Source organism: Crinia signifera, chromosome 4 (genome assembly GCF_055691185.1).
Source record: "Crinia signifera chromosome 4, ASM5569118v1, whole genome shotgun sequence".
In the NCBI taxonomy this organism is placed as follows: Eukaryota; Metazoa; Chordata; class Amphibia; order Anura; family Myobatrachidae; genus Crinia; species Crinia signifera.
In genome coordinates, this window is record NC_139220.1 from 211,249,906 (window position 1) to 211,273,473 (window position 23,568).

At 46.8% G+C, this 23,568-nt stretch overlaps 2 protein-coding genes across 4 annotated transcripts in view; both read left to right on the top strand.

The window, feature by feature from the left end:
* SCAMP5 (secretory carrier membrane protein 5) overlaps positions 1 to 10,263 on the top strand; it is a 29,968-nt gene extending 19,705 nt beyond the window's left edge. For both annotated transcript variants that reach the window (XM_083183715.1, XM_083183714.1), the window contains exons 4-7: positions 4,419 to 4,575; positions 4,988 to 5,089; positions 6,071 to 6,188; positions 7,092 to 10,263. In XM_083183715.1, coding sequence (XP_083039841.1) covers positions 4,419 to 4,575; positions 4,988 to 5,089; positions 6,071 to 6,188; positions 7,092 to 7,286 — 572 coding nt within the window. In that variant the 3' untranslated portion in view covers positions 7,287 to 10,263. The remainder of the gene's footprint in view (positions 1 to 4,418; positions 4,576 to 4,987; positions 5,090 to 6,070; positions 6,189 to 7,091) is intronic.
* Positions 10,264 to 15,788: 5,525 nt separating this feature from the next.
* PPCDC (phosphopantothenoylcysteine decarboxylase) overlaps positions 15,789 to 23,568 on the top strand; it is a 50,518-nt gene continuing 42,738 nt past the window's right edge. The window contains exon 1 of one of the 2 annotated variants that reach the window (XM_083183717.1): positions 15,789 to 15,994. The gene's annotated coding sequence lies outside the window, so the exon portion shown is untranslated. The remainder of the gene's footprint in view (positions 15,995 to 23,568) is intronic. The other variant, XM_083183716.1, reaches the window with a different exon arrangement.

Genomic DNA, 23,568 nt, shown 5'->3' on the forward strand with positions numbered 1-23,568 from the left:
GCGTTCCCAAGTTCAGGATGGAGTCCCTCAGGTCTATCCTGCAGGCCCTGGAACCGGGGGACTTCATGGCATCCCTGGACATCCAGGATGCCTACCTCCATGTGCCAATTCGGCCGGACAGCCAGTGCTACCTCAGGTTTGCAGTCAAAAGCAACCACTACCAGTTCATAGCCCTCCCCTTCGGGCTGGCAACAGCGCCACGAATCTTTACAAAGATTATGGCCACCATGGCGGCGGCCCTGAGGGCCCAGGGCGTTCGGCTACTACCGTATCTGGACGACCTCTTAATACTGGCTCAATCCGCACAGTCACTCCAGGGCCATCTGGAGCTAACGGTTTCCCTCCTGCAGACCCACGGCTGGCTCATAAATTGGAAGAAGTCCTCAACAACCCCATCACAGCGGATGGTGCATCTCGGAGCCGTGATAGACACAAAAACCCTCAGGGTTTACCTGCCGGAGGACAAGTGGATACTCCTCAGAGACCTCCTAAAGCTCTTCCTGAAGCAGCACAGGGTCTCTGTGTACTTGTGCATGAAAGTCCTAGGCAAGATGGTCTCTTGTTACGACATGGCGGAATTCGCGCAGTTCCATTCCAGGCCACTGCAGAGGGAAATGCTGCGTCACTGGAACCGTTCCCAGCCAAGCCTAAAATCACAGACCTTTGTTCTGTCCAGGCAGACACGTCTGTCGCTCACATGGTGGCTCAGTCCTCTAAACCTTCAAAAAGGGCGCCAGTTTGTCATCCCTCAGTGGGTGATGTTAACAACGGACGCCAGCCTCCGAGGGTGGGGAGCTGTTCTGGCGGAACACTCCTTCCAAGGCCGTTGGTCAAGGGAGGAAGCGCTACTCCCAATAAACATACTGGAGCTAAGAGCCATCCTGTTAGCCCTCAAGTCGGCAGGCCCTCTGATTCACTCCAAACCGGTGAAGATACAATCGGACAATGCCACTGCGGTGGCATATGTCAACCACCAGGGGGGGACCAGGAGCCTAGCGGCCATGAGGGAGGTAACAGCCATTCTACAGTGGGCAGAACATCACCTGTTGGCTCTGTCAGCGGTACACATCCCAGGGGTCCAGAACTGGGAGGCCGACTTTCTAAGTCGCCAGGAGGTACTATCAAGCGAATGGGAGCTCCACGAGGATGTGTTCCAGGAACTAGTCAACAAATGGGGACTCCCACAAATAGACCTAATGGCCTCAAGCGTCAACAAAAAGTTACCCCGTTACGGGGCTCGCGCAAGGGACCCACAGGCATATCTGGTGGATGCCCTGTCGGCTCCATGGCCATTCTCCCTGGTCTACATTTTTCCCCCAGTGGCACTGCTACCAAGAGTCATCAGGCGCCTCAAGCAAGAAGGGACCACAGCAATCCTCCTGGCACCAGACTGGCCCCGCAGAGCCTGGTACTCAGACCTTCGGGAGATGTCTCTACAGCCACCTTGGAGGCTGCCAGCTCGTCCGGACTTGCTAGTACAAGGACCATGCCTTCACCCGAATCTAGGCAGACTAGCTTTGACGGCATGGCTCTTGAAACGGAAGTTTTAAGAGAGAAGGGTTTTTCTTTACCGGTAATAAAAACCATGATAGCGGCAAGGAAACCGGCTTCTTCCCGGATCTACTATGGAATCTGGAAGGCTTTTTTCATCTGGTGTGCAAAGAAGAACTTTCCGCCTAGGGAGTTTCGGCTGTCCAGGATCCTGGCCTTCTTGCAAGCGGGCCTGGATTTGGGCCTTAGGTTGTCCTCCTTAAAGGTCCAAGTTTCCGCTCTCTCTATTTTGTTTCAGCGGAAATTAGCAAAGAGGATGGCTATACAGACCTTTCTACAAGGCGTCCTTCACATACAGCCTCCCTTTGTGCCTCCAATCCAGCCTTGGGACCTCACAGTGGTTCTCTCAGCACTACAAAAACCACCGTTTGAGCCTCTAGAATCCGCAGAGCTCAGGTGGCTAACATGGAAAACAGTGTTCCTACTGGCTATTTCTTCAGCCAGAAGAGTTTCGGACCTGTCAGCATTATCCAGTGCATCTCCGTACCTAGTGTTCCACCCGGACAGGGCAGTCTTAAGAACAAAAAAGGAGTTCCTGCCAAAAGTTGTTTCCAGTTTTCACATAAACCAGGATATCGTTGTTCCTGCCTTCTCCCAGTTGGAGGACTCCCCAGAGTTACGCTCTTTGGATGTTACAAGAGCTTTAAAAGTTTACGTTAATAGGACTCAATCCTTACGCAAGACAGAGGCCCTGTTCGTGCTCTATGATGCAAACAAGAGAGGTTGGCCGGCAACGAAGCAGACATTGGCTCGATGGTTGCGGCTAACCATAAAACAGGCTTATGTATCTGCTGATAAGCCAGTTCCATCCTCTATCAGAGCCCACTCCACACGTGCGGTAGCGGCCTCTTGGGCGGCTCATCAGGGAGCCTCTGCAGAACAGTTGTGTCGCGCGGCCACTTGGTCCTCTCCACACACCTTTCTAAAATTTTACCATTTTGACACGTTCGCCAGGGCAGATTCTGCTTTTGGGCAACGCGTCATCAGTGCAGCTCAGGTGCGTTCCCTCCCGTAAAAGGGACAGCTTTGGGACGTCCCACTGTCCCAGTGACCACCATTGGCATGAATGAAAAAAGGGGATTTTGGTCCTACCTGTAAAATCCTTTTTTCTGAATCCATGGTGGACACTGGGCACCCGCCCTCGCACACTGATCTACAGTAATGGGGGTCGGCTTACACCTTCCTGAAACTTTTTCTCCCTTTGGGTTGCTGGTTTCTTTCCTATTTCTCTTCCTTTTCCTGTACCTTGCGGGTAAGCTGTTGAACAAACTGAAGCCTGTAGGGGCGTGGAGGAGGAGGAGCCTGGGCTGCACTTGAAGAACTCTATTCTACTTGGTGCCTGTAGCTGAAGCTCCACCCACACCCCACTGTCCCAGTGTCCACCATGGATTCAGAAAAAAGGATTTTACAGGTAGGACCAAAATCCCCTTTTTGTATACATGCAGTCCTGATTTCCTGACTTCATAGGTGTCCTGGATTTCTCTTGCTGCATCTATGGGCCTAATTCAGACTTGATCGCAGGGCATATTTGTTCTCGACATGGTCAAAACCATGTGCACTGCAGGTGAGGCAGATGTAACATGTACAGGCCCTTTTTTTTGCCTGTTCTGGTCTGATCCCGATCCGATGCGCGGCCCCGCAGGTCGGTCGTTATTCAGATCCTACCTGCAGCAGGTAGGATCTGAAAACTAACGTACACCCAGGTGGGGGTCGCGATTGGATCTGAACACACTCACGCTGCACATCGTGAGCGGGTCGTGCGCTCCGTGTGATTGTGAGCGGGTCGGACAACCCGCTCACAATGTGCATCGTGAGCGGGTCCCCTGGTGTGTACCGGGCATTAGATTTGGGTGGGGTGTGCTCAAACAGACATCTAAATTGCAGTGTGAGAATAAAGCAGACATAATTTACCCTGCACAGAAACAAAATAACTCCCCCAAATGTCACTCTCTCTGCATGTCACATCTGCCCCACCTGCAGAGCACATGGCTTTTCCCGTTTTGAGAGCGTATTTGTTCTGTGTTCAGGTCTGAATTAGGCCCTATATGCCACCTCCTTTTTCTGTACCTTTTTATCCTTAACTATCCTGTGGTGGGTGGTTTGCAATTAGCCTGATGTGTAATATGCCCTGTGTGTTGTCCAATTCTGTTATTACAGGAACACTAGTTTCAAGTCACCCAAATATGTGACATAAGGGAGAGTCTGTTGTCATTTGTCAAATGTATTTCTTACATATATGTATGCAGATTTATTTTTCATTCTTATAGCATATGAGACTACATGCATTATTGTAAGTATGTGGGTATGCCTTTGTAAATCCAGGCTAAGGTGAATTGGTTAGCCTCTACCAATACTCCTCTTTACTCAATTTACACACTTGCCTAAAACGGACTTCCTGCCAGTCTTTCCAAAAAGTACCCAATGTTCTATATTAATGTTTTATGTATGTCTATGTGATGCTAAGATTATGAAATCATTACCATAAAGATGATTTCTGATATGAATGATTAAACCTACTCTTGTTAGTCATATGTTAAATCTGCATAATAAAGTATAATACTTGCTATGTTCCTGATCTCACGAGACAAATCTATATTTAGTTCAAGTCTCATCTGCTTTCCCAGTCTCCTATAGCCAATCTGCTAGTATGTTACAAGATTTTCCAAAAGCTAGGAACATCCCTTTAATATTTTGTATATTGCGACATCTTCCTTTTATTTTATGGAATTGCTGTGGTGGGAGTGGGGGAAGGATTATGGTTTCCAATTCATAGTACTCTGCCTTTCCTCAACCTTACTCTGATCTTTTTGGCTCTCTTCTCCTTACTGCACGTGTGTGCCTCTGCGTGACCCCGTGTGTGCGTGCAGTGAACAGTATCACGCTGGCGGTGAATCTGATTGGCTGCCTGGCGTGGCTGATTGGAGGAGGCGGAGCCACTAATTTCGGCCTGGCGTTTCTATGGGTTATCCTTTTCACTCCCTGCTCCTATGTGTGCTGGTTCAGACCTATTTACAAAGCCTTCAAGTAAGTATCTGTCTATCTAATTTAAATGATCTCACAATCCACCATCTTTCTTTTCCTCTTTTTCTCTCCTATTGTTAACTTTACATTGTTCTGTACCCATTTTGTTTCCAGTCTAGTTAAATCCCTTAAACTCTTCTTTTCCAATGTCTTACTGTGACTACCATACTAAACACTACAAAACTAGCTCAGGATTGTTTCTTTAACATATTACAGTGTCCGTACTGCAGTGATAACTAGTGGTAGGAAGTATTGTAAACTTGGCTGTCAACTTTGTATGTGCTGCCATTAATACCACCTAAGCACCTTACTCTGTTTTGCATGGTACTTTGTTCCAGCTTTTAAGTGTATCCATGTACATGTAGTCTGCATTGAGAGGTCTCTGTGTCTGACGGGTGTCCTTTTCTTCTCACAGGACAGACAGCTCTTTTAACTTCATGGCTTTTTTTTTCACATTTATGGCCCAGTTAGTCATCAGCATAATACAAGCTGTCGGTATTCCTGGATGGGGAGTCTGGTGAGTCTTTATACAGATATGTCCACAGTAGTAAATAAATGTTACCTGGTGGGTATTTAGGAATGTGGCTAGATGTTACATACACAAGCCTAGGCCAAAGCGATAGGGGCCAATGTCCTAGTAGTCTGTCTGATCATAATCCTGCTTATTAATACACTTTATCTTCTAAAACAAATGGTTGTGATGACTGTCCTTTTTTGGCTCAGATTATAAATTAGGGAAACTGGGATGGATGGATGGATAGAATTTTGCTTCATCCAAAATATGTTGATTCTTAAATACAATAAATCTATACTTAATTGGATGCTAAACCATCTGTTTTCTCAAACACTAGAACCAATTGCCCTAAGAAACAGACTTTAACATCCCAACATTTCCATGATTCAAACGGATCTTGTTTAATAACTAGCTGATGCACGGGCTGAGCAAAGAGTGTTAATATTCAGTTTTATGTAATAGCGGAAGGTGTTTATTTGGAACTGTTCACTGGATAAGAATTAATGATATAAGGAGTTTTGATTTGGATCATAATTCTTAAGCCATTTTGGGGCCAGCAAAACTCTGCTGTAGGAGCTTCCACTTAGTGAGTGCGCACGCAAAAATATGTATTCTCCCCTTTATGCAGAGCGATCTGCCATTTTGCTGGGAACCCGCCCATTATTCCAGAGCGTTATGTCCTCAGCAGGGCCCACTTGCACCAGGCAGTGTTTCACCTATCTAAAAGCGAGTGCTTCTGCTTTCACCCGACTCAGCACGGCCTGCATCTATCATCAAACACTTTGAATGTTACCTACTTGAGACTATCCCAGCCAAGTTCCAACCCTCCAGTCACCAGTGGATATGCCTTGAATTGTACTTGTGTCCAGTTGGTTCCTGAATATACAGTATGCATGAAAAACCAGAAAGATACACTATGCTGCACTGCGTCACTTCCTTTGTTATTTTACCGGCTTCATTCTTGTATTTTGTGTTATCTTTTAGTGGATGGATCGCAACTATCAGCTTCTTTTCAACAAATGTGGGTTCGGCAGTGGTGATGCTAATTCCCACAATTATGTTCACAGCCGTGGCAGTCTTCTCTTTTGTGGCATTGACAAAGGTATAGTGTAACATTCACATCTTTCAGTGTGGACTGTGATTTGATTTTGCTGTAGACATTCATCACTTTTAAAGCCGTTATTTGTAGTTACATTGGCTTTTTGTACCAGTGGGTATTCTTCTGCAGGGGTGACACAATGGCCTGCATGGGTGTGGCATGTACCCTGTTGTCATCTGCTGAGGTGTGATACCAAAATACTTGCTCAGTGACCAGAGCCAAGTGCTGCACTAACAATACATGCAGCTTCCGGCTCCTGTCGGTGTAGGAGAAGACGCTACAGCCAACATACTGGGCGCAGCTTGCATCTCCTGGACCCCCAGAGATGACTAAATCACACCCATGGTATCAAATCACACCCCCTTCTTGAAATGCTAGCCTATGGTACATGTACAGATATTCAACAGCTGAACCAGGTGTCATTCCGCACCTACTTCTGCACTATTCATCTAGAGCAGGGATTGGGAACCTGCGGCCCTCCAGCTGTTGTTGAACTACACATCCCAGCATGCCCTGCAACAGTTTTAGTATGGCTAAATAGCAAAGCTGTAGCAGGGCATGATGGGATGTGTAGTTCAACAACAGCTGGAGGGACGAAGGTTCCCCATCCTTGATCTATAGAATGCCAGTACTGGGATGATTTTCTGTTGGGAGCATGTTCCTGCGACCAACGATCACTACGGGGAAAAAACGGGAGCAAGCAACCGGCAATATATTGCCAGTGCACACTCCCATCGCGGGCAATATGGTCGTTCAGCGACCATATTGCCTGCAATATTAGCAAAAATCACCCCCGTGTGTACACACCCTTTAGTGATATAACAGGATATATGTAGTGGAAAAACTACAATGTTTGGTGTTGAAACACAAAACAAATAATGATTCAGTTTTGCACTGTCCACACAGGTACATAAATTTTACCGTGGTGCTGGAGGAAGCCTGAGTAAGGCACAGGAGGAGTGGACCACAGGTGCATGGAAAAACCCTCATGTCCAGGAAGCAGCTCAGAACGCAGCCATGGGGGCAGCTCAAGGTGCTATGACACAACATGAACCTCAGTACTCTGCAACACCAAACTACGGCTACTCCAATCAAATGTGAGGGTTTCCTTGGGACTGGGAGAAGTACATTCCCCAAGGTTGCAAGGACCTTGTGTATCTGCTGCCCTCGTAGTACAGTTGTTTCTTCAACTTTTATCCACTTCCCTTTGATATGGTGCATAATTGATTGTGGTGTGTATGTGGTGTCCCAGGGAGAATCCAAACTCTCATTAACAGGGGTCATATGTTCATTTAAGTTACGTAGATTTACATACAGCTCAGCAGTGCTTGGAGCTATAGGTTGGAAGCATTGCATTAAGAGGATACTTAAAAAAATAAATAAAAGGTGTTTGGTGTAAATCTAAAGAAGCAAATAGACAGAGGTAAAGAAGTGGCAAAAGATGGCTGTTCCAGTAATTGTCATAATATGTAAATATGTAACAGCAGGCAGCCTGGGTCAAACTGGCGGTAAGAGCTTCATCTCATTCTACTGTCCACCAGGGACTGGAAAGGAGACTCGTGGCTAGATGCTGATCTTCCTACATTTAATTTGCACTTCACACAACTATGGGGTGCTTTTTGTCAACCTGACAGCCTTTGCAAGTTCTGCCATGCTTTCCGTGGATCATTTTGCTCCACACCACCATCCAGCATATGTCATTTTAAGATACAAATGTATCATTGCAGTAACATTGAAGCCCTGTCCAGGACCTCTTTCTACTTGCTTGTATGAGAATTGTGTTTTGTTCGTTATTGAACACTCCCGCGTAATAACTAATATAAATGTGTATGTACTGATAATGCTGCACTACATAGGTATACAGTGTATATGTACAGTACTAATGGATACGTTTATTGCACTGTTTATTTAAACGACATACCTCCTAATCTATTTCTTTAGATTCCGTTAGCATGCAGGGTTTCCATGCCGAGAGGGGATGGTATGGCACAGTTGACTATTTAAGTAAAACCTAAACCCTGCACAGTTTATATTGGTCTTAAGGTGCCCATACATTAATACGATTTGGGCCGATTACAGGCGGACCTGCTCCCCATTCGACGTCTGATTCCCCCTCCGCGCAGTGGGAAGCGTGGTCACCTGAGATCCTTCTGCCCGGGAAGGTTCCAGGTGACTCAGGGGCGTTGGATGGCCCATACAATGCTGCAATACTTCGCAGTAGTGTACGAACATCTTTACTCTGTTGCACAATAGCAAGTGTGCATGGTATGACTTTTACATAATGCTCCATAATATGTATACAGAGGTAATAGAGGAATACAAAATAAGCTGTGCACACCATTGCTAAAAATTTTAATGGATCGAATTGTTAGAAATCTTTTGATTGCAGCTGCAGAACCTCAGATTGCAAAGAGCAGCCTGAGCCAATGTCTTAACATCTTGCATTATGCAAAATTCCTGAGATTGTGCGGTTTAAGGAACAAACCTATTTATACATACACATATAATGTTATCCCTACCCTATTATGTTCATGTAAGATTGCCTCTATGGGTATCATAATGTCAATTCGTATATTTTAATGTTTACTACATTAACATTTGTGGGACCAACTGAATACTGACACAATGTATTAGTTTGTATGTTATATTGTTAGAACTTGAAATGTTAATTGGACAGCTTCTGAAGGACTGGACTTTGGAATGATTGGAATAATACCCCTCAATGTGAATACAATTGGTTTCTAATCATAATACACCTTAGCTAAAATATCATTTGATGCAACTTGCTGCACTTATATGCATTCTGATTTTGGTATGCACTTTTAACTGGTTTAGAAAAGGCGTATTGAAGTCTTAAATGAACTGGCTAGATTTGCATTACAGTAACTCTAGTTGTGATTTCATGCTTTCCTAACCTACGCCTATAAATTTGTTTACTTGCAATAGAGCCAGGAGAGATAAAATTAAATCCATTTCTGTAGATATGTTCGCAGTTATATAATTGTAAGGTTTACTAAAGTGTCTATAAAAAAAACATAGTGCTCTTTGCCACAGCAAATCCTCTACTACAGTGTTTCCCAACTCCAGTCCTCAGGGACCCCCTAACAGTGTGCAGTGCATGTTTTCCAGATCTCCTGGTTGATTCACAAGGGCATTCATTACTCTCAGATGTGATTCTGCAAGAGACACATGTGGTCCTTATTCACTTGTGATACTGAGGAGATCTGTAAAACCTACACTGTTAGGGGGGGTATCTGAGGACTGGAATAACACTGATGTACTAGATAAATCAATGTTTGGGTACCATAGTTAATACCTCCACTCTTTTTAGTAAATCTTTAGCAACGTATTTTGGTTACATCTTTTGTTCGATTATTACAAACCTGAAATCATGGCCACTCCTATATTGGATTCATAACCATTTGTAATACTCTACTATATGATTTATACAAGGGGTTGAATCCTTATCAATCTTGGGTAATAATGGTTCTCTCAGCATTGCACATACAGTGTCAGTGATGCTGCTGCCTATTCAGCTTTCAGTATTATAAATAGGTGAAAAGCTTCTTTTACAAACTTTTTTTTCACCCAAAAATATAGCCAGGATTTTCTGTGGCTGCAGATGCTGTGTAGCAATAGGGGTCATAACCTAATGCTTACCTGGCTTTTTGTAGATACATTCAGATGCCAATAGACACTTCTCTAACTGAGAGCTTGAAGTAGCCATTGTTGTAAATAGCAAAGATTTCAGTATTGTGCCGGTCTTTATCTATAATGAACATTCCTAGCTGATGTTTTACTTCTGTCTTCATTACTGACTTCTACATTATATCTGGGAAAAGTACTGCAAAATATATTGTAGAAGAGTCTAGATACTTCTCATTACCTTGAATCACTTACACACACTATGTTACAAACTTCCCATGTATATTTCTGTTCAAGATGGGATGTCCCGACCCAATAATGAGTTCTTGTATTTTTCATTGTATGTGTAGTTTCTCTTAAATTATTGACGTTTGGTGAGAAGAGTTGTCCAAAATGTGTGATTCAATAAAAAATAAAGGAAGCTTTCAAATTAGTGCCTTGTCTATTATTTGATAATGTCATGACCAAAACATAGTGTCACAAAACAATATTTGGGCATTCGCTCTTCCTTTATAAAACAAAAAAGTCAGTCATAAGGTGGTGGTGTGTAGGCAGGATAAGCTGGTATCAAATGCTTCGCTCAAGGGATGACATGGAGTGGTCAATTTAATATAACTTGCACCTCCCTCAAGTGCCATTCTTGTCCAGCATTCAAAGATTTTCGTTTGCGGTGAGCAAAACTCTGTTTAATCTGGGAGTACCGTAAGGGCAGCATATAATCTCTCCTCAATGAGACTCGTGGCTAATTGAATTTACCCCAAAGAATTATATAAGAAATGCTATTTTCGTGGAAGTGCTTCACAGCTGATTAGACACTGCATTTCTTATTGGTTTTGTGGTCCGTATGACTAATGCTGGTCTTTACAGCAAATTTTTCACATTATGTTGAAAAAGAAATAAAAAATATAATCTCCTTTCAGGGCAAAACACTTTTCCCAACATCCCTGCAATTTCTTTGAACCCTCTAAAATAAGATTGGTTAAACTCATATAGGCTTCTGTCTCGATGATGACCTCCTCATTTGAGCTGAAATTGTTCCTGTGAGCCACGTTTTCAGGTTAGAGAACAGAAAGAAGTTGCAGGGAGCCAAGTCGGGGAAGTACGGTTGATGCGGCAACAATTCATAGCGCAATTCATGCAATCTGGCCGCAACAGTTCTGGATGAGGGAGCTGGTGCATTGTCGTGGTGGAAAAAAAAACCTAACCTATGAATTAATTTGAAATTTGGTATGGCGTTGTTTGAAAGATGGTAGTACACTGTAGTAATACCAACTTTCCTCAGCACCGCCACCTGTCTTCAAACACAGGTACTTACTGATCCACCCTCGTGTATATATAGATGATAATGGTGGAAGCAGGAGCTGCATATAATGATCTTTAATGGCCATGTTAACACATTTTCCCATTGATTGAACTCTACTCAGCACAGATCAGGTACTTCCTTCTCATGGACACAGACACCAGAAATAGGAATAGTAACTTGAGTCTGTCTGAGTCTGTCTTCTGAAATCTTCTCCCATCCATCTTGCGGCATTTAATCAGAAGTAGAATGTGGATAGTTCATATGCTATTGTTTTTATGAATGTCGGGGTATTGTACAGATGGAGCGGCCTCCATCTTTGCAGGGGCTGGCGATAGATTCGCCAGCGTCTGGCTTCTGCCGGGGGCGCGCACGTACAAGACACTCATGCGCCCCTTTGCAAACGGAGCCTGCCGCCTCCCCCGCTGGTCCCCCTCGCTTCACCGACCCCCCCCCCCCCCCGAACTGGGCAGCGTCTCCCTGAAGCGGAGACGGGCAGGGAGACCCTGCCCAGCCGCCGTGATACTGGGACGCACGTGCGTCCCAGTCTCTATCGCCAGTGCTCGCCAGTGCAAGGGATCTGGCGAGTCCCGGCCAAGGATGATGCCCGCTCCATCTGTATATGGCCATTATGAGTTAGTTCCTTATATAGTGGAAGATGTATCAAGCCTTAAGTGGAAGTCCCAATCCACTTATGTAATTTATCTAGCACAGTTTATTGGTTGTGTTGGGGAAACTCCATTGTATCCCTCCTTTAGAGAGCACATACATCAATACATTGAACACTACCCAGACAATGGTTCTGCTTATACATCAGGCCATACTGTTGCTGCCTGAGATTTTCTTATGGTATAAAATAATAAGGGAGCCGGCAGCGTGGTGAGGGAGGCAGCTGAGAAGGTAGAGGAGCGGGGAGAGCAGGGCAGGCCTGATCTGCAGATGCACGGAGCCAGAGCCTGCTCTGTGTGTGTGTGGTGGGCGGGGCCCCGGCTGCCGACTCTCTCCAGCTCCTCTGTCAGTGTCCTGATGCAGGGAGCAGAGACTTCACACACAGCAGCACGCACGGCCTCTGCTACCCGGCTGTGACCTCACGCCGACCCCTGCCGTTTCCAGACATGCGCGCATGCGCAGTCTGGATGGACATGGATGGGGTCACAAAAACCGGGGGAGTGCCGCCCCTCGCGGGCTCGCTGCGCTCACCACGCTTCGGGTTGACGTTGATCGTGGGGTGGCGTTAACAATTGGGGGGGCCATTTCACACTTCAGGGTGCCTATTTGGCCTCTGTGGGCCATTTAACATTGTTCCCTATGGAAAATCGGGTCAATTGGGACATTTAACATTGTTCCCTATGGGAAATCGCGGTCATCGCGTCGCATGCGATTTTTTAGTACATGCGATGCCCGCGAACAGGGAAATACTACCAAATACAAGTATTACAAGGCACTAAAATTACATACAATCTTAAACAGGACATTGCATACTGTATTTCAGGGTACTATCAATACATACATTATTATACTGTAAGCCCCCCATGCCTGGTTAAAAGGGTGTGGTTAATGGTAGGGGTGTTGCCATAACCTACCATTGGCCACACCCCCTAAATAAATAAAGACCTTTGTTGGGGGTGTGGGCTGTGCGCCAGTGGCCCACCATCTGGAGGGAGGAGCACTCGCTTAGGGAGAGAGAGAGGGCAGGCTGTAACTCTCCCCCGCTCAGCACATGGCACTGAGCAGTGTGTGCTGCGGTGGTTCAGGGAAACGTGGGATCAGGGCCCCTCCATCAGATCCAAGCCCAGGTAAAAAGTACCCCCCTCTCAATGGCACTGCACAGGATTATGCCACATACAGGGGCCCATTTATCATTAAATATGTGTGTTAATCCCTAAAAACAGAGGTTTTCAGGGTAAAGGGGTACTAATTACCCCACGCAGGTCTGATGGCGGAGCTCAGTGGATACCCCATTACCTGGCAGCAGCAGCAGCACTTCTCAATCCAGCACATGTTGCTGTGTGCTGGGCTGCAGTAAGGCGAAGGAGGTGCTTAAAATGCTATTTTTTTTTAATGTATTTTATACAAAGGGTGCATGGCCATGCCTTTCACAATTAGACCACATCCCTGAAAAGTACCTAGGCCTGGCCCAAGCTGCTAACACATCTGAAGATTTTGTTAGCCTGTTGTAGCCTATGGGTCCACACGTGAAAATGGTCGATATACCTTAGGTCGACACAAGCAATAGGTCGACATGAAAAAGGTCAACATGAGTTTTCTACGGGTTTTTTCAAAACCGTGCCTGAAGCATGGGGAGCGAAGCGGTACACTTTATATGATCTCCATGTTGACATAGGCACCACAAGTGTGAACAACTCATGTCAGTCTTTTTCATGTTGACCTATTGCTTGTGTTGACCTTTTGACCATATTGACCTAAGGTATTTTGACCTTTTTCATGTGTGGACCTATGGCCTGTCAACCAACAGTGATTGATCTAATTACTATCGACCCTATGACCCATACCCATCTGGGGAGGATCTTACCAATTGGAGCCTGTCCCTGTGATGTACTTTGCCAGCTGCTGGACGGAGTTGTGCATGTGCATTAGTCAGACCAGACATAAACAGCGGCCACATGCAGGGGAACTCTCTTTTTGGCCTGCAGCGCCCGGAAACCCCCTCCTCTTGGCAAGTGCCTTGAATATGACAACAATAGCACTGGTATAAAATATGATCAATAGAGCTGCCACCACATCATGCAGTGTAAGGGACAGAGCGGAGCTGCTGCATATGCCCAGTGGTAGCAGATTCTTCTATCACAGTTACTGTTTGTGTGGATCTGAGCCCTCAAACCTCACAATGGACCAAAGAGAAGCTGCCAGGAGGAAGAGAAAGTGCAGTACTGATTCTATTATGTCTGTGCATTCATTTATTATATGTTTAACATTTTCCTGACCACTTATAGTATTTAAGGGTTTGAAACAGCCTATACTATAAACCATCTGTACTGCTAAATAATAATACTGTACTCCATACAGTATCCAGTGCAGTGGTCGAAGTGGGGCGGTATACGGGGGTATGGCATACCCCCACTTTAATCTTAAGATAAAAAAAAAAAAGTTTTTTTTCCCCCTCAGGATGCTCTCTGCTCACTCAGCAGCACATATTGTGCTTTTGTAATACCCCTGTACAACGGGGCAGTCTGGCAGGGGACGTTGATGGACAGGGGGGTGTCCGAAGGTGCGCACTATATTCACTCTTTACTTTTCCATACCCCCACTTCAAAATTTCCATACCCCCACTTCAAAATTTCCACTTCGACCACTGATCCAGTGTATAAAAAGACCAATTTTCAGGGCTGTTACTGCTCCCCCAGACTTCTGTACTTACGCCAATGTGCTACAGAGTGGGATATTTTTGGGTTACATTTGGAAACCCCCCCTCTAAAAATCCTGCATTTTCCCCTGGGGTTGCCTACCCTCCTGGAATGGCTGGGATGCTCCTGTAAATCGTGTAAATCGAGCGGGCAAGCCTTCCGCATTTAGCTGGCTGTGCTCCTTCCTGAGAGGAGACATTTAAAGTAGTCAACCCTGCTTTACAGAATTTTTTATTTTGTCTGTAATGTAGATTGGTGTCAGTCTTTTTCTTTTATTTCAACTGTAGGGGATCCTTGCGGGCTGGCTTCGCTCGCCACACTTCGGCATGGTGGCTCACTCAGGGGTAGATGTATGAAGCAATGATAAGGGAGAAGTGATAAAGTGCCTGGTACTGGTACCTGGTAATTTCTCCTTCCCCATGTCCCTGATGATAGCAATCACAGGGACACCCCCCCCCCCCCTGACAAGACACCCCCCGGACGGGACACCCCCTGACCAGACGCTACAAGCTCCGTACTGCAGATTTTGATGTCCGGTCTGGCGGTCCGGGGTTTAGTCCGGGTCCGGTTTTTACATAGTCCCGAGATTGATAGCCTAATGAGGGAGAGAGGGAGATGGTACTTGTGTAGTTTCACGGCGCCAGCATGGCGCCGTGCGTCTGAGTCCCCTTGCGGGGCGCGCTTCGCTCACCCACGCTGAGGGCTCGGTGGCTCGCTACGCTATTTAAAATCAACTCCATGCCAACATGGATAGTGGAGGTATGAACTATCCATATTGGCATGGAGTTAAGTTACTTTTTTGGACATATTTCGTGGCGAGCGTACACCCAGAAGTAGCACGGCGCCATGCTGGCGCCGTGAAACTACACAAGTACCAGGGAGATTGCTGCAGAATGCAGGAGGGTAGGCAACTATGGACATTCCCCCTCAAGGTAGACGTCGTGTACACAGTGCATAATGTGTAAGGTCCCCCTGCCGAAGGTGATCCATCTAGCTCAGGGCTGGGCAACACCGGCCCTCCAGATGTTGATGAACTACACATCCCAGGATGCTTTGCATTAGTTTTGCTATGTGGCCATGCTGAAAGTGATGCAAGGCATGCTGGGATGTGTAGTTCATCAACATCTGGAGGGCCGGTGTTGCCCAGCCCTGATCTAGCTGGTACCATATCGCCACACAGTTTTAAACGATGTGACTACGCCACGACACACGGTATTTACACGAGAGGATACCAACACACGCGTTACCGTTAGTTCCTGTAATTCCCCCAGATCGCCAGCAGGGGGCGCTCACACACAGCCGGCGCAGGCTGTCAGTGCACAGAGAGCCGGATGTTGTTGCTCTAGCGTACAGAACTCTGGGGGATGTAGTTTGCGGCGCGTTCAACGGATATTCTGTAGGGACCTGTCACCTGTCCTGGATGTTCCAGCGGCCAACCTAAAAGATCCGTAAGCCGCGGATGGGATGGGGTCGAAGCCATAGTTGGAAGTATTATCGTGGTAAATGTTATTTATCAATATTATTTGTCATTGATATAGGAAGATACTTATTTTTTACAAGTGCTGTTTATTTATGAATTATGCTTAGCACCTACTGTATTTAAGAATAGTTTCCATAGTATGCTATAGGCACCAAAGTCCTGTCCATGTCTGATGCTGGCATTACAGCACTCATTGCATGTGCAACACTGGTGAAGCTTCATGTACTCCCCGACTTCCTGCTACGCTTTTCAGCATTACATGTACCGTATATATCACCATGAAGAGATGCTGATGGGACAGGTTCTCCGAGAAAAGTGAATCTACAGAAGGAGTTATTGAGGAGCATGTGAAGATGTGGTTTTAAAGCACCATACTTATAGGTGTCAATTGTTACAATGTAGTTTTATAGTAAGTGTGTCTTTTCTGCTACAGTGCTCATTTTATTTAAATATTATCTTAAAGAAGGTGGGGCAAGGGTGGGCATTATAAGGAGGAGTGTGGATTGAAAGATCTACGCAGTGTCCAGGTCGACATTGTCAACATCGACACATGATAAGGGCGACTATTTCTATTTTTTTTGGTATTTTTATAGTTTTTTTGTGTGTCAAAGTGGACCCACAATTAGTGAACGTGTACTCTCGATCTTGGTGACTCACCACCATCACATCACTTGGCACATTTTGTCATTCCCTATTGTAGTCCCAAAAAATGAAAAAAATTGTGAAAAACTCATGTCGACCTCTTGGCCATGTTGAACTTTTCATGTCAACCTATTGACTGTCTACCTATTCACTGTAGACCTTTTAATCAGTTTCCCATAATGAGAGTGATTGTTGGTTTGTTGGCATGAGAGTAGATTTTAATTGGAGTAATATCATAAAAGGGACCGCTCTCAACAGCCCCTTCTTCATCAGTCATTCCCCCATACGTAAAGCAAATACTACTTGTGTAGTTAGAGAACTGTCTCTCTATGCTGGAAGACTCAATCCATTCCTTAAGCCCCATACACACCAAACGGCGACTGCAGCATGGGCGTTGTTAACGAGGATGAGTGTACGCACTAGACCAGTCTCCAACCTTAATTGAGAAAGAGCTACTTGCGACAAAAAAAAACCTCCCAGAGCGCTACTAAAATTTGTCAAATGCCCCTGATACTATGCCGCACACCGTAATGCCCCTGCGCAATATGCTGCACACTGTAATGCCTGACACATTATACCACACACCGCAATTTCTCTGACACGTGATGTCGCACACTAAAATGCCTATGATACTATGCTGCACACTGTAATGCCCCTGACACATTATGCCACACACCTCACATAATGCATACCTCCCAACTACGGCAGTGGATAAAGGAATAAATGCATGTGCCGTTTTGTCGCTGTGAGTGCATGGCCAGTGCTGTGTGAACTGCTGCCCATGCCCCCAGCCCCTCTGCCTGCCTGCCTGATTAGACGCATACACAGTGTCTAATCCCCGCAGGACCATCCCCTGAAAATAGGATGTCATGCAAAAATTGATACAGTTGGGAGGAATGCATTATGCCACACCACATTGTCCCCCACAGTAAGACTTCTAATAAATTGTAAATTATCTGCTTACTGCCAGGGGTCAAAACTCATTGCCAGGGGTTATTGCTCATTGCCAAGGCATTAATATTCATTGCCAGGGGTTAATTCTCATTGACAAGAGGGGTTAATGTCTGTTGCCAGGGGTTCTTGCTCGTTGCCAAGGGGTCACTGCCTGTATCTTCCCCCACACCCCTCTGCCTGGGAAGAGACAGATGCTAGAAGTCATATTTCACTTCCAGCGTCTGACAGGGAGCACAGCGCTGCAGCATTACCAGGAAGTGCAGCGCTGTGTTTCGTATCAGACACTAGAGGCCAAATATAACCTCTAGCGTGTGGCCAGACAAGCAGGTGCCGGACACACGGGCCGCCAGATAAGAGGCAAAGGCGGGCAACAGTTATCGAGCACCCATTTTGCTCAGGCGAGTTACCGGTAGCTTGCGAGCGACAGGTTGGCGACCACTGCACTAGACAATATTGTGAACAATATCGCTCAGAAAGCACTTTACAATATCCACCTAGTTTGTGCAGGGTTTTAGAGTTACAGCTTTAAGGCCCTTATTCTGATTGAGTTGGATGGCTCCGAATGCGGAAGGACGGCCGATGGTTGGTGTTTGCGCATGTGCGGAGGTGTATCTGCGCATGTGCGAACGCCTCACACGTACGAACACGGCGTGAGTTCCTTACAGAAAATGATCATATGGAGCCATCTGATCAGGGGGTGGAGAGGGGCATGAAGGGCTGTTTAGGCTCATTAACATATTTGTACGGCCCGCGTTTCATGGGCGTTCCCATGAAAACGCTGGGTGTATGTATGGTAATGCGGCCGTGATGCACGTGTGGGGGGCGGACAGCTGACATAGCCGGATGTCAGCTAGCCGCCCATATCCCTGCTTTCATTCGGAAAAATGTCCGTGTGGTCTGGAGCACTCGGTGCTGCCTGACCACTCGGTCCATCATTCGATAGGCGGCGACCATCGGAGGATGGGGGAGGTTCCCACAGATGGAGGGGGTGTTCACATGAAACATCCACTCACGGTCCATTCGGTCGGCGTCTTACCGCACTCGGTTCCTGTCAGAAAAACGCATCCGTCCGATTCAACTAGAATAAGGGCCTAAGGGCCTTATTCTAGTTCACTCTTAGAGGCAAATTCCTTCTCAGATGGACAAAACCACGTGCACTGCAGTGGTCCAGATGTAACAGGTGCAGATAGAATTAGATTTGGGTGAGTTATTTTGTTTCAGTGCAGGGTTACTAATACCCCTTTTACACCAAAAACCCTGGTCCGACCCTGGTCTTTGAATGCTGGAGTTTCCAGGGTCTGACCCTGCTTTATACCCCATTTACACAGAACTTCCACCTGGGTCTGCACCATTTATACTGAACCTGGGTCAGCACTGCCTTTCCTTGTGGATGTCATAAAAAATGCTTATATATATATATATATATATATATATATATATATATATATATATATATATATATATATATATATATATATATGTAACTTTGCCTACGTGTGGATTATTTCTGAGTGCCGCTGTACCCCCCAGGACTCTACATTGAGACAGCACACACTGTCTGCATCGGAGGGCACCAGTTTATTACCTTAGGAACCATTTGCCTTTCAATTTGGAGTGCCGCCAAAGGACTGTATATGTGTGTATATATATATATATATATATATATATATATATACAAACTCGAAGGTGCGGCACTCTTAGCAACTGATGAAGAACATAAAGCAGGAACCGGTGGCTTTACAACGTTTCAAATTTTATTTCATTTGTCGTCAGGTATCCTGACGACAAATAAAATAAAATTTGAAACGTTGTAAAGCCACCGGTTCCTGCTTTATGTTCTTCATCAGTTGCTAAGAGTGCCGCACCTTCGAGTTTGTATATGGCAGTTTGTATTGCTGTGAATGCACCGGCACACTTCACCGTGGTCAACTGGAGTGCCGTACCCTGGTCTTCATATATATATATATATATATATATACACACACTACTTAAATAAAAATTCTGAAGGGGTAGAGGGGGGAAGCTGCTCCCGGGTGCTGGGAGAAGGGGGGTTTCTGCAGCTGCTGAGGGGAGGTGGGGGTACCTGGCTGTCAGCCTGAGGTCAGAGCCGTAGAGGATGATGTGCGCTGCCGCCGCTGCTGCTGAATCAGGCCCAATATCATACAACTGCGGTCGATGATGGTCGGATCCGGAGGGGATGATGTGCACCGCCGCCGCTGCTGCTGAATCAGGCCCAATAGCATACAACTGCGGGCTGCGGGGGATGATGGTCGAAGCTGGAGGGGATGATGTGCGCCTCTGCTGCTGTACCTCCCCCCGCAGCCGCGAAGTTCCTGCGGCGAATGGACAGTCAGTGGCGGGGGTCCCTCCGGCACATGGGAACTAGTACTAGTTCCCATGCACCGGAGGGACCCCCGATGCCGACTGTCCATTCGCCGCAGGAACTTCGAGGCTGCGGGGGGAGGTACAGCAGCAGCGGCGCACATCATCCCCTCCGGCTCCGACCTCAGGCTCCGACCATCATCCCCCGCAGCCTGCAGTTGTATGCTATTGGGCCTGATTCACCAGCAGCAGCGGCGGCGGCGCACATCATCTCCTCCGGCTCCGACCTCAGGCTGACAGGTACCCCCACCTCCCCTCAGCAGCCGCAGACACCCCCCTTCTCCCAGCACCTGGGGACAGCTTCCCCAGTGCTGCACGCTGTGGACCTGCTGCGGGTGCCTGCACCCGCAGCAGGACCATTTACACCGGCCTTTACACGGGTCCTATCCGGGTTCTACCCAGGTCAGGACCTGGGTAGAGGACCCATGTAAATGGACACGGATATACCCCATTTACACCGCCAATGATCCGGGTCTGACCCGCTGCTGACCCGATTTTTCGGCGGTGTAAAAGGGGTATAACTGACTGCTTTATTTCTACACTGCAATATAGATCTCACTTTGAAGAAAAACCCCACCCAAATCTAATTCTCTCTGCACAAGTAACATCTGCCCCACCTGCAGTGCCCATGGTTTTGTCCATCTGAGAAGGAATTTGCCTCTAAGAGTTAACTACTGTAGAATAAGGCCCTAAGTGTGCTTCTCTACAGGTAAACAATATATGTAGAGATACTATCAGGATGGCGCTGCAATTCTGTATCACCAGCCACAATTTCTCTATTAATGTATAGGGATGGCTTAAGAAGCCAACCCCTTTTAGTGCCACACTATAATCATTGTTCTAGGTTTTGGGTACAAAAAGCAGAATTATATGAAATATGCGATCACAGGCACTGAGGTGGAGTTTGACAATTTTCTGAGTGACTGGGATTCTGGGCAGGGAACTCCTGAAGATTTACATAGTGGGGAGAGGGCTAATCATGAGCAAATAATGATTTCTTATATATCTTTATGTGGGGCCATTGCTTGCTTTTTTTTTTATTATTATTTATTTTGTAATTTCTAGTGCAGTGGTAGCCAACCCTAGCCCTCGAGAGCTACCAACAGTTCACATTTTCCAGACAACCTAGCTGCTGCACAGCTGCACTCATTAATCACTGACACATTTTAAAAAGGGATTTTTGTAAGAACTTACCGTTCGAATCCCTTTCTCTGATATGGTCCTGGTGACACAGCTCAACACTGGGATGTAGGAGGGTCCGAAGGAGCCAGGCACCTATCCTAAAGCTTTTAGAGGGTAGGCTCCTCCCCTACTGCATCCCGGACTCTTCAGTTCAATCTTTCAAAGCCACTGGAATACATTAACTCAGTACAAATGCCTGCACATATTATATGCACATTTTTCAACAATAACTTTTAACCAAATAACATGAAACATCATGAACCTGGCATACTTACTGAGCGTAAGGGAGGGATCGCTGTGTCACCAGGACCATATCAGAGAAAGGGATTCGAACGGTAAGTTCTTACAAAAATCCCTTTTTCTCTTTCAATGGTCCTGGTGACACAGCTCAACACTGGGACGTTCCAGAGCCGGTCCTTTGGGTGGGTACGCTCAGGTCTGCAGCTCTCATTACTGCACGCCCGAATGATGTGTCCTCCGACGCAAACTCATGGAACCTATAGAATTTGGCAAATGTATGAACAGATGACCAAGTGGCAGCCCTGCAAACCTGCTCAGCTGTTGCCCCATGTCGAACCGCCCAAGAGGTGGCGACTGACCTGGTGGTATGCGTATTAATTCTGGCCGGTACAGGCCTACCAACTTCAGTATATGCAAACACTATAACAGAGCGCAACCACCTAGCAATGGTCTACTTAGAAGCAGGCCAACCAATTTTGTGTATGTCATACAACACTAACAAGGTATCAGTCTTTCTGACACTCTTAACTCTGTCCACATAAACGCGCAAGGCACGCACAACATCCAAATTCCTCAATTTGTCCCTTTTTCTTGAACCCTCTGGGGGTTGGAACACAGGCAGAACTATCTCCTGATTTAGATGAAAAGCAGAGACTACTTTTGGTAAAAACTGGGGTACCGTCCGAAGGACTGCCCTATCATCGTGAAATATCAGGAAAGGGGACTTGCATGACAATGCTCCCAATTCTGACACCCTTTTTGCTGACGCCATTGCCAACAAAAATACCAGTTTCCATGTAAGGAACTTAAGATCAGCCGACCTTAATGGTTCAAAAGGTGCCTTCTGAAGGCATTCCAAAACCAGCGATAAGTCCCATGGTGCTACTGGTTGCTTGTAGGGAGGTTTCAAACCGAGACACCCCCTGTAGGAAGGTCTGTACTTCCGGCAATAATGCAATCCTTTTCTGGAAGTAAATGGACAAGGCCGAGATCTGCACCTTTAGAGACTGAAGGCTTAATCCAGAGGAAAAACCATCCTGCAAAAATTCCAACATTTCTCCTTCATCCTTGGGGACACTGAAGTCTACGCTGGGGAATAGAGTGGTGTATCGGAGGAGTCGGCACTTTAAGAAACTTGAACTGTGGTATGGCTCCTCCCCCTCTATTCCCCCCTCAGACCTCAGTCTTAGTTTAGTGCCCGGAGGAGTCGGATCCCTGGGCAAGGGCTCCGTTTGGGGCCTTTTTGTTTTACTTGTTTTTTGAACTTTTTTGACACAGACAGCCAGCGCGTGCTGGCTGCCTGCAACGTGGGACAGCTCTCCGGGGAGTCAGAGCGGCACCGCTTGCGGCGCACGCGGCTGACTCCGGTCACAGACGCATCAGCGTCTGGGTCCCGCCACAGCTGCCTGCGGCTTGTGTTACGGGCCGCGACCTAGTCGCCCGCCGGAGAGAGCAGGGCGTGCGAGCGCATAGCGCTGGGTGACGGCTGGACCAGGGTTAATTCGCTGGTCCAGCAGGGAGCAGACAGCCAATCAGCGCCGCTGTATACAGCGCGCGCTCTGATGAGAGGAAGGGGCGGACCAGTGAGTGGTCGCGTCCTAGCTGCAGTCCTCTGCGCCAGACCGGTGCCTGCCACGCTGCTCCCTTGTCGGCTGTGCCTCTACAGTTCACTGGAACAGGACAGCAGGACGCTTTCTCTCCCTCTTCAGCCTGGATATTATTGAATGCTGCGCTGGTGAGTGGAGGGGATTTTCTCTTGTGAGACTTCCCCGCTGGAGAGATTATCAGGTGGGCCTAATTCGGGGAAGGTGCGCTCCTCTCCCCCTATTAGTGTGGTGCTTTTGCTCTTGGTGTGGGGTCCTTGTTGGGGGCTCTCTTTGTCTGGCTTATTTCACCTCCTTTCACCTGTGTGTGTGTAAGGGGTGTGTGTGTGTGCAGCATGACAGCCAAGTCTCAGTCAAAAGCTTCTCCAAAGCTGTTTGTATGCACTAAGTGTGAGCAACAGTTTACGCAGCATGTGAAGGGTGTATCCTTGTGTAAGGATTGCTTCAAAGGGGATGCTGGGCAAAGTCAGGTCCCTATTCTGAACACTGAGGGAGTTACCAGTGTGTTAGCCACTCTGGCATCAGAGATGGCTGCGTCTCGCAGGGACAGGGAGTCATTGCAGGTGCAATTGGCTTCTTTGTCTGCTGC